General features: G+C 34.1%; 1 protein-coding gene across 1 annotated transcript; it reads left to right on the top strand.

Moving 5' to 3' along the window:
* The first annotated feature begins 2,997 nt into the window (after nucleotides 1–2,997).
* On the top strand, nucleotides 2,998–5,288 carry LOC113329808. Its single transcript, XM_026576633.1, has 4 exons — nucleotides 2,998–3,193; nucleotides 3,319–3,687; nucleotides 3,811–4,683; nucleotides 4,930–5,288. Exons 1-4 carry the CDS (start codon nucleotides 2,998–3,000, stop codon nucleotides 5,286–5,288), a joined length of 1,797 nt encoding a protein of 598 aa, XP_026432418.1.
* Nucleotides 5,289–11,786: the final 6,498 nt, after the last annotated feature.

Raw genomic sequence — 11,786 nt, 5'->3', positions numbered from 1 at the left:
AACTGTTCATATATACAGTTTCAGTAAGTTCTTATGAAGAACAGTCCATCTCAAAAGTCAATACAATTTTGAGCCGACCCAATACTGTAACCGTCAAAAACCTAGTTTTTCAGAAATTAAACCTTTTCAATCCATGAAAACAACAAATAAAGAGATGGGTTTGTAGAATTTACTTTCTTATCCCCATTTCAGGAGTTGGTGCTTCTATTGGTTGATTTTCGGGTTCGATTTCGGGTTCAATAGGTTTTTCTTCAATTGAGGGATTTGAAGACGATTTAGAATGCCCACTTCCTGCTTTTTCCTTTGTACGATCTATTATGTAGTTGATCTTAATCGCCGATCAAATTTTCGCGATCGATGATTAATTACGGCGATGAATTTTTTTTTCTCGTGAGGAAGAGGAGTTCGGTTAGAGGAGGAAGAAGAAGAGATGTTTAGATAACTGATTTTGATTTTTTTTCTTAAACTGATTTTAGGTTTTTATTTTAAGGGTAAGGGTAGATTAGTAATTAAAACGGTTTAAGGGTATATGGGTAATTAAACAACCCAAGGGATACCCCTTATAAGGGCACCCTAGATGGGATTATTGGTTTGTATGCCCTGAAATTTTTAGGTATGCCCTAAAACAGGGTTCATTAATAATCCTCGTTGAGCCAAAAATTACCTAACATGCCAAACATTACCGTACATAAGGGTGTGCAACGGACGGACGATTGCGGATTAGGGGTCACCCGCGTCCAAACCGTCAAAGTTACGGATTTGGAAAATCAAACCGTGTCCGGCCCAACCACCCGCGGATTTTACATCCGCGGATCAGCGGGTGATACGGTCTGAATGCGGATTAACCGTGGATTTAGTGAGAAAAAAAAATTAAGTTCAGAAACTATAATTTTTCTTTAATTCTTTTGATCTCCAAAAGAACCACCATACTGTAATCAACATATTTGAACCACCCTACTGTAATCAACAATATATCTCCAATGGCTTTAATAAATATGGATTGCTTACAATTGTTTCCCTCCTGATACTGTGCTTGCAGAGTGCCAGTTAAAGTTGTCAAGTTAGTTCCGTCATGAGTTCTTTTTTCTTTCGAGTTCCGTCATGACTTCCGTCAGAAAACTCACCAGTAAATATGTATGCTCACTGGAGTATCGGGCGAAACTGGGTCGAATCGGTTTGCAAAATTTTCGATCATTTTTGAACTCTAAAATCTTTTGATATCTCCTTTCATCTTTTTAATCTGAAATCAATGTTATGATACTATCAAACTAACATTTCTTTTGATCTATTTAACGGATTTCATGCTTTCTATATGAAGTACTAAAAACTTTTTTAAATTTTCTTAATATTACTAAAACGTTCAATATGTTATCTCTATAATTTCTCTGGAAATTTTCATATTGCTTACAAGTTTCATTTCGGTTTTTTAATGGATTTCTAATTTTCTTTGCAGGGTCTTCTATTCATTCACCATGGGAGGCATCCATTTTTGGACTTTTGTTTTATTTAATCTCTTTCTGTCAACTATATTGTTGCAGACAAAAACAGATTTGATTTCATCTCCGATAGAAGTTTTGCAGGCCATCAAATAAAGAATGATTTTTATCAGTATGATCCAGTATTGCAGTTTAGATCATGTATATGATCACAATGTAGAAGGTGTGTTCAGTTTCAATGATTCAAAAAGGCCGATTCAAGTTCATGAGATCCAGAATTTGAATTTTGAATTTTCAATATTTCCCCCTATAGATCAGCATAATTTGTGGGTTTCCAGTTATTTTCTGAATTTGATAGAGTCGACTACAATCGACTTTAATGCCAGGATTTGTTCCATTTCTTCATCGGATATATCCTTTCCTTATATACCTCTCAATAGTTATAACAACATAACTATTTATAGTTACAACTTATTCGATATTCATTTATATATTATGAGGAAAACAAAGCTTTTTCACATGTTACCTTCTTCTAGATTTTTTTTAGAGAATTCCAACCTAAAACAATGGATTCAACTTCAAATACCCAAGTTTCTATCATCACTTCCCAGATGAATGAAACTCGAATTCGTGATATCAACCAACGAAATCTAAGAAAAGTTGTGGGTTCAGCAAGAGCTATTTCGACTGCAAAAAAGGAATGAAACAACACTTTAATTGGCAAGATGCTTTCAAAAAACCCAGTTGAGACTGATACTGTGAGGAAAGAATTTGTGTTCTCTGGAAGCAATATCGAATTAAAAATATGAGAGGTTTGGATAAAACCTCTCATAACTATTTGTGTTCTATCTTTTTAAGTATACATCCATGGAAATAGTTGAAGAAATTCTCAAAAGAGGTCCTTGGAATGTCCAAAAGAGCCATATTACTCTTGTCCAAAAGGTCCTTGAAATAGTTGAAGCAATTGCTGTAAAGGATCATGATTTCTCTCATCAGGAATGGAATGTTCAACTCAAAAACTTTCTTCTAGAATATCATGAAGTTCCTATTATAGATGAAGCTTTGGTGGAATTGGGTCCTAAAATCTGGACTAAACCAGAAAATTGTCGTCCAGATTTTGGTTCAATGATAACTGCAAAAGTGAAGATAGATCTTAAAAGGCCTATGCACAGGGGAGGATGGTGGGATACTGCAGCTGGTGGTGTCACATGGGTTCGTTATCACTGGGAAAGACAACCACATCTTCTTTGTAATCATTGTTTTACTATTGAGCATAATGATGAAGAATGTGAAAATACTGCTTTGGATTTAATAATCAGAATATACACTAATGAGGAATATGTCAGTTACTGTCATAATCTTGCAAGACACTATGGTGTGGAAATAATTGAGGATCTGGATCAATTATTGCAGCAAATTTTTGAATTAAGTCGAAGACAGATGGAGGAACAAGAAAAGGCAGAGAAAACTAGAAGAAGCAAGGAAAGCAAAGAGATCAAGGAGTGATGAAGAGGTTGAAACTGACAGTAGCATTGGTCACAATACTGGATCATCTGATAAAATGGATAACTTTGATGGCATGGAGCATGACCTGGCTGAGGAAGGAGAACATTTTGCAAAAGATAACTCTCATGGCATGGTAGAGGCCCCTGCTTCTCTGGAAAATTTCTCAGCAAACTCAAACTTCTTACACTTGATTCATTTTAAAGTTTTTAATATTTCTTTAAATATGAAAATCTTATCTTGGAATGATCAAGGTATACTAATTTTTTTACTAGGGATCAATTGTTTGTTTTAGTTAAGAAACAATCTCATGATTTTCTTTTTCTTATAGAAACAAAGGTATATAGTGACAAAATGATTTCTCTAGATAATTCTTTAGGTTACTGCAATCATGTTAACATTAATAGAGTTGGCCTTGCTGGAGGCTTGATTCTTATGTGGAAAGATGAAATACACTGTGAGATTCAACATATATCCAATAATATGATTCATGTTATTACTAGACTAGACCCTAGTAAACCAGAAGTTCTTATATCCTTCATGTATGGTTCCACTTATTTTAATAAAAAGAAAGATCAATGGGATCTTATGATGCAAATTAGTGAGAATATAATGCAACCATGGTTAATTGTAGGTGATCTGAATCTTCATCTCCATGATACTTCTGAGGCTTCTAGTTTCTCCACTGAAGACAGATATGTTCAAGAAAAAATGAATATTTGTGGCTTTATGGACATTGGTTATACAGGTAAGAACTATACTTGAACCAATAATATTTTTGGTACAGGTAGCAGAAAATTTAGAATTCACATGGCCATAGGTAACAGTTATTGGTTTAGTAGTTAACCTCAATCCAAACTGTTACACTTAGTTCAAGCTGGCTCTGATCATTGTCCTATAATGCTAATTCCTAAGGAGACCACTAGTAACACTTGGAGACCATTTAAATTCTTTGTAATGTGGATGAAACACTTTGCTTTTAGAAACCAACTTCAGATTGCTTGGAACACTAATGTTAATGGTTTTGTAGCTTTTAATTTGACCAACAAACAACAAAGAACTAGGAAAATATTGTCTTATTGGAATAAAATTGAGTTTGGAAATATTGATAGAAATATTAATAATTTACAAACTCAACTTGAAATTGCTCAGAATGACTCTTCTTATAATTCTCAGCGTGATAATATTGTGGCCATCACTAAGAAGCTTGATGATTGGTTTAATATTAAGGAAGATTTCTATAAGCAAAAATCTGGTGATTCTTTCATTACTGAAATGGATCATAATACCAAATATTTTCACACTTTAGATAATATAAGAATGAGTAGGAAAAATATTGATTGTCTTTGTGATGCTAATGATGTTTGGTTTAGTGATTCGAAAGATATTGCTAATTTGCTTGTGGATCATATTTCCCAAGTTAGTAAAACTACAAAACCAGTGTTTACTGATATTATACCTACCATTATTATTGATCATGATAATTCCTTTTTGACAAGAATTCCTAATAGTGATGAAATTCACCAAATCATCAAACATATGAGTGCTTGGAGTTCACCTGGGCCTGATGGGTTTCAGGAAGGTTTTTATCAACATAATTGGGATATAGTTGGTAAGGATATTACTACTGTTGTTCAAAGTTTTTTTGAAACTGGTCATATGCCTAAGGAGTTTAACAAAACCTATCTTAGTCTGATTCCTAAAACTGATAATGCTAAAAGACCTGTGGACTTTAGACCAATAGGTTTGTGCAATACAGTTTATAAAGTAATTTCAAAACTCATTGCTGATAGAATTAAACCCTTTTTAAAGCACCTTATATCCCTTTACCAAGCATCTTTTGTCCCAAGTAGATATATTCATGACATCATTATTGTTGCTCATGAGATGATACATACTATGAAACATAAAGAGGGTTATAGTGGAACCATGGCTTTAAATCTTGACCTTCCTAAGGATTTTGATAGAATTGAATGAACTTTTCTATTAGGTATTCTTAGACAGTTTAGTTTTGATGCTAAATTTTGTGGATACATTGAACAATGCATATCTACAACAACTATTTATGTGTTACTAAAGGGTTCTCCTACTGAAAGTTTCTCTCCAACAAGAGGTATTAGACAGGGTGATCCTCTTTCACCCTATCTTTTCATTCTTCGTATGGAATTTTTGTCTAGGTTTCTCTTAAATGCTGAGACTAGTCATTTAATTTCAAGTGTTAAAGCAGCTAGGAAGGCTCCAGGTATTACTCATCTTATGTTTGCTGATGATATTTTAATTTTCACTAAGGCTGATATGCATAACATAGAGGGTATTATGAGTGTTCTTGACTATTTTAGTAGTGTTTAAGGTCAGATGCTCAACCTAGACAAGTCTAGTGTTTATTTTAGTCACAATATTAGTCCTAGTACTAGAGAAATTCTAGCTAGAGAACTTAAGATGACTGAGATGAAGGATACTGATAAATACCTTGGTGTTACTTTTTTAATTGGTAGGAATAAGACCAAAGCTTTTATCCTCTTATTCAATCTTTTGGCACTAGACTGATGTTTTGGAAAGGTAAGACTATGAACCATTCAGCTAGAACAATAATGGTTAAACATGTATTAAATGCTTTGCCAACTTATCAAATGGGTTGTTTTAGAATTCCTAAAACTATGATAGATCAAATGGACTCTATCCAAAAACAATTTTGGTGGGGGCATAGTGATAACAACGGTCTTTGCTTGATAGGATGGAATAAGCTTAATATTCCTAAAGCTCTTGGTTGTCTTAGTTTTAGAAATCTTGAACATTTCAATATTGTTTTGTTGACTAAGGTATCTTGGAAGGCCTATAATGATGATAACTCCTTATGTATGCAGATTGTTAGGTCCAAGTATGGTAAGAATGGTAATTCACTGCACCTTGATAAATTGAAAGATGATTGTTCCTGGTTATGGAGGAGTATATATGCTGGTATTAAAGTTGTGCAACAACATTCCAAGTGGATTGTTCAATGTGGAAAAAAAAAAAATTGGCTAGATAACTGGATTATTGGTCTTAATAGTCCACCTGTTCCAATTATGGGACTTTCAAGCCTTGACTCTCTTAATTTTGTTTGTGATCTGTTTTATCCTGGTACTAAAATTTTGAATGATCAACTTATTAGTGCTATTTTTGATCAAGAAACTTCAAGTGCTATTCTCAATATGTATGTACCTGACACAGGTGAGGATTATCTAATCTGGACACCAGATAGGAGAGCTAAGTTTTTTGTGAAGAATGCTTATAATACACTCTGTACTAATCATGTTAACAATGTTATCACTGGTTATTATATTCCTACAGATGTATGGAAGAAATTGTGGCAGACTAAAGTTCCACATAGAGTCCAACTTTTCGTTTGGAAATGTTTGAGGGATATTGTGACTGTAAGAGGAAACTTAGTTTCTTATAAGTCTGACATTGAACCACAATGTAGCCTATGTAGAAATAATACTGAGACTCTTAGTCATCTTCTTGTAGAATGTACTTATGCTAGATCTTTTTGGAATGCTTTAAATGTGCACATTTCAGATGTTATTCAAAATTTCAACTCTCTGCAGGATGGATTATATCCTTGTTGTATACTGATGCAAATGTAGACAATAACATTGTTTCTGTGTCTGAATCTCTTATGATTAGACTTATGTGTGCAGTCTGGTACATTTGGAAAGATAAGTGTAGTTGGATTTTTCAGGCTGTAAAACCTAATATGAATAGTACTCTGTTAAAAATTCATAACCTTGTAAAACAATGTGAATTTGTTGCTGCCTCTTCTAGTGTTTCTAGGAACATGATTATTCTTCCAAAGGTTTGGTTTCCACCTGATATAGGTTACATAAAATTTAATATTGATGCTTCTTATGATTATGAAATAAGGAAAGGTAGTATTGGACTAATAGTTCGTGATCATGCAGGGTATGCATTAGCAGCGAAAGGCTATAATTTGGAGGAGGAAATGGAAACTGAAGTTGGAGCAGAACATTTTGAATGCAAATCCCTGATTAAAGTTGTTGAATGGATAGAAGAAAATGGATTCAATAAAGTAATCATTGAAACTGACTGTGAAAATCTGGTGGACTCAATACACGGTGAAGATCCTCAAGTGCATTGGTCCAATCATCATTTCTTTCTTTCGGTTAGAGACAAGTTTTCAAATAATGAGTTTTGATTTTGCAAATTAGTTAACAGAATAAGTAATAGTGTGGTTCATGAGTTAGCAAGAAAGGCTAGGCTTGAAGCTATCTTATGTTTTGAATTATCCTTCTGATATTGTTAAATGGATTGAGGACGACCTTGTTCTACATGGAAGAAACTGATCAATAAAATTTTTCTTTTAGTATCAAAAAAAAAAATATGTATGCTCACCGAGTCCAGCCTGGTACAGCTACGTTAATATTTTTGTTCCAGTTCTTTTTGTTCAAGTTCTTTTTCAATTAAAAGTGGATTCTTATGAAAACCTAGCTCAATCTGTTGGTTTACCGGATTTTTTTGTGATTTTCAGAAAGCTACAGTTGTTGATGAAATTTATGTTCGTGAACATGGAGATAATGAGGTGACAGAAGACAAAGATGCAAACTAGCATAAATTTCCGTTTGTGGAGTTGATCAACAATATAGACATGCAAACTAGTATAATATGTATGCTTTAATAAATATGTATGCTTTAATGGCTAAGAGCAAGGTAATCAACAATATAGCAAAAACAATATTCAAAGGTCGTGCGTATCCAAATACACCCGTATCAAAACGAAATTCTCTTATTGTCTTGGGGTGCGGGTAAATCCGCGGATTGCGAAGTCCAACCGCAACCAAACCGTATAAACGGACGGATTTGAGAATTCCACCCATTTCCGGTCCGTAGTTCTTGCGGATTGGGTTACACCCGTAATTTTGCGGACGGATACGGCTGAAGTCCGCGATTCTTTTTTTTTTGGACAGTCCTATCCGTACACTACTATTTTTCCATCACCTGGTACCCAGTTGAAGTTCATGGGCCTAAGCCTAACTGATCCCTTCCCGGTCCAAACAATACCCATACATTACCTTATATTCCATACGTAGTTGCCAATTATCCATGCACTGCCCTCGTTTAGTCATTCTGGATGCCAAATTGCCATACACTGCCCTCATTTCAGTTTTTTAAAGGCTTAAAAAATTTGAATGAATTAAAATCAACTGGTCGAGACAGCCAGCATAAATGACAACCACGGCCAACTAGTTTTGTCCAACTCATATCCCATAAGAGCGCATTTGATAAACATTATCGAAACGCAATTTGCAGGTGATTGAGTATTATAATTTTCAGTATCCTTGACTTTGATAGATGATCATAGATTATGTGATACACATGATCCACCAAACTATAAAGAAAAATAAAAAAATTAAAAGAAAATATATCCCAAGGATATTACGCAAGCTTAGTTTAATAACTGATGTTACTATTCAATTTCTAAATCTCATTATTTGTCGTAGACATCACCAACAATAATGGAAACAACCTTCCGTCAAAGATGTCAAATGTGGAACTCACGTCTCTTTGGCAGTTGAATAGATTCTCCAAGTTGGAGATCTGATTTCTTTAGATAAGAACAGCGAAATCGCGATCAAGTGGAGACTAAATAAATCCTCAACAGGAGCAATTTTTGGGTTTGCTGGATGCACGTTTCTTTTTTCTTTTCTCATTTTTTTCTCAATATCACACTAACCACTTCATTCGTATAAATGATTGATTACGTAGTGGCCTTTAAGGGCAAGTACATCAGATAAAAAGAAACTCAAAAATCAATCACAAAGAAAGACATAATAAACAAGTAAATTGAGAAGATAAAGATAGAGATACGTGAAAATCATACCAAATTTTATTTTCGAAGGTGGAAAGAAGGAATGATGTTAAGATTTAAGTCCAACCATTTTGGATGGTGTTCTTCTTAATAAAAAAACATATGCCCTTGTGAAATAAGCTAATATTCCCTCTCATTTTGCAGAGAGTAATCAAGAGAAATCCTTGTCAATCTCCATGGTAATTGAACCCAAGTTAGGGGTGAATCCAAAGATTAGTTAAGACTTTCTTCAACACCTTTACATGTGATATATCATCCGCGTATTTTGTAGGATACATTTATTGGAGATTAACTTATCTTAAATATAGAAGACTAAAATCCTATTTGTCGTGAAAAAATATAATTTATACCTTTTATGGGAGATACTCTAAGTTACTCTGATTATAGAAAATTTGTGCGCCCCTGATAAACTGAGGTGCACTTTATGGGAGATACCAAGAAACCTGACGTTCAAATTTAAACAACAAAATAGGACAACTAGAGTTTTTTTTTTTCTTTTTTTTTCTTAAAGCGGAAAGGATGTTTGTTTTGATGTCACAGGTGTTTCTCCCTTTACAAGTGTTAGTACTCGCAGTTTCACTTCCGAGCACGCAATCTTCATGGCAGTCACCTGCAAACGAAGTAAGTATCTCGATAAATGCACCGCTCACGGTTATGGTTTTGGTGTATTAACTTTCTCAATCGTAGGGGAATTAGGGGATGATAGCTTTTCTGAACAGATTAAGGTACCGCCTCATGAGTAACAATGATCATAAGATTGGTGGTGCTCTTTTTCATAGATTAGGCATTGCTATTCAAAAAAATATTGGTGCCCAGCTTGTTGCTCGGCTTCCCACCACCGACTTGTAAAAGACATCAAGAATTATTGTATTATCTTATTAAACAAAACTTATTGTATTATCTCAAATTTAAAAATTTGGGGTTCAAGTCCTATCACTTATAATTCGCTAGGGTGAGTACATGTAACTAACTCAAAAACGTTCTGACCATCTGCCTATTCTTTTTACCATGTACAACAAGCCTAGTCAATCAGGTAAGAACTGGAAATTCTTTGAACATTGGTTACAAAATAATTCTTGTAAAGAAGCTATTACGAATGCTTGGAACTCTAACAAAACAGGTTCTGCAGCTTTCATCTTCTCTGATAAACTGTCTAATACCAGACATACCTTATCTCAGTGGAGTAAAAATATTTTTGGAATAATTAATTCAATATTTAGTACTAGTCTTCAACAAGAATTGTCTCATCTCCAAGCAACTGATGTTCAAGGCTCTAATACTGCTGAAGTTTTAAGGTTGGTGAAAGAGATTGATGCTCTTAATGAAATTCAAGCTAGTTCCAATAAGAAGAAATCCAGGGATCACTTCAACAATAACATGGATAAAAACTCAAAGTACTTCCATATTAGAGAAAATCAAAGAAGAATCAGAAACATAATTGACTCCTTGCAAGCAGCAGATGGCTCATGATGTCAAGATAGAAGTTCAATAGAAAATATCTTGGTATTTCACTTCAAGAACATTAGTTCCACTTCAAATCCTTCAGAAAGTTCAGTTTTTCTCCAGTACATACCATCTTGCATCTCAGCACAAGATAATGATGAATTAGTAGCCATCCATACTGAGATATAGATACATCAAGCTTTAATGGCTATGAAACCTTGGACTTTACCTGGACCTGATGGTTTTCCACCAGGATATCAATCCCAATGGCGGTTACTTAAAGAAGATGTTTGTAACACTGTGAAAGCTTTCTTTACTTCTGGATTTCTTCTCAAGAAACTAAACTTCACCAGAGTTTGCTTATTTCCCAAGACTTCTACAGCTCACAAGCCAGAAGATTTCAGGCTCATAGCATTGTGCAATACAATTTACAAATTTTATAACAAAGATCATTGCTTTAAGACTCAAAAAACATATGATTAACATTATTTCTCGCATGCATTCTGCTTATGTGCCAGGCACGTTAATATCTGAGACCATATGTTTAGTTCAAGAACTTGTTAAAGCTATTAAAAATAAAATAGGAGAACTGGTCATATAGCTCTAAAGATGGACATGTCAAAAGCATTTGACAGACTAGAATGGACTTTTCTCATTAAAGTTCTGAGTAAGTTTGGTTTTTGTGAAAAGTTTTGTCATCTTAACATGCAATGCATAAGTACAACTCAAATTGATGTTATAATCAATGGCTCTCCTTCACAAGCTTTCAAACCAACAAGAGGCATAAGACAAGGGGACCCTCTTTCCCCTTATCTTTTTATACTTTCTATGGAAGCTTTCTCAAGACAATTGAATCAGTAAGAAAAAAGAAATCATATAACAGGTATGAGAATCTCTAGGTCTGCCCCAAAAATCAATCATCTTCTATTTGCAGATGATTGTATTTTATTCTTCAAAGCAAATCAAACTCAGACTCATAATTTACTTCATGTGTATAGAAGATTTCAGTGCTTGCTCAGGTCAACTAATCAATTTTCACAAGTGAGCTGTGTACTTCAGTAATAATATGTCTCCCTCAACTTGTCAGCTTATAATTGCTCTTCTTCAAGTTAGAGAACTGGATATCTTTGATGAAAAGTATCTAGGTTTTCCTTTCTTTATGGGAAGAAGCAAAACAATTCCTTTTTCAACTATCATTCAAAAAATGGATACAAGGTTTTCAAGATGGGATGCTATCAACTTATCTGAAGCTGGAAGATCTGTCATGATAAATTCTTGTGCATCATATGACAAGTTTTAAACTTCCTGATAGTACTATTTCTTCAACGAATTCAAGACAACAAATGTTCTGGAGAAATAAAAAGAATAACAAACGAAACCATTACAATGCTTTCAGACATGCCAATAAACCTGAAGAGGAAGGTGTTCTAGGTTTTACAGATCTAGAAGTGTTCAGTAGAGATTTAGTGGCTAAATCAACTAGGAGACTATGTGAAGATTATACTTCTATATGTGCAAAATCACTGAAGGAAAAATAT

The sequence above is a fragment of the Papaver somniferum genome, unplaced genomic scaffold, assembly GCF_003573695.1.
Source record: "Papaver somniferum cultivar HN1 unplaced genomic scaffold, ASM357369v1 unplaced-scaffold_117, whole genome shotgun sequence".
NCBI classification, from domain to species: Eukaryota; Viridiplantae; Streptophyta; class Magnoliopsida; order Ranunculales; family Papaveraceae; genus Papaver; species Papaver somniferum.
The sequence above is the reverse complement of the archived record's forward strand: the minus strand, read 5'-3'. Positions and strand labels throughout refer to the sequence as shown.

Bases quoted from the DNA above. Each gene is read 5' to 3' on its own strand.
- LOC113329808 (XM_026576633.1), top strand. From the start codon at position 2,998: ATGGATAACTTTGATGGCATGGAGCATGACCTGGCTGAGGAAGGAGAA. The intron at 3,194-3,318 runs GTATACTAATTT...ATAATTCTTTAG, and splicing joins CTTATCTTGGAATGATCAAG to GTTACTGCAATCATGTTAAC. The intron at 4,684-4,929 runs GTTTGTGCAATA...CTTTTCTATTAG, and splicing joins TGTGGACTTTAGACCAATAG to GTATTCTTAGACAGTTTAGT.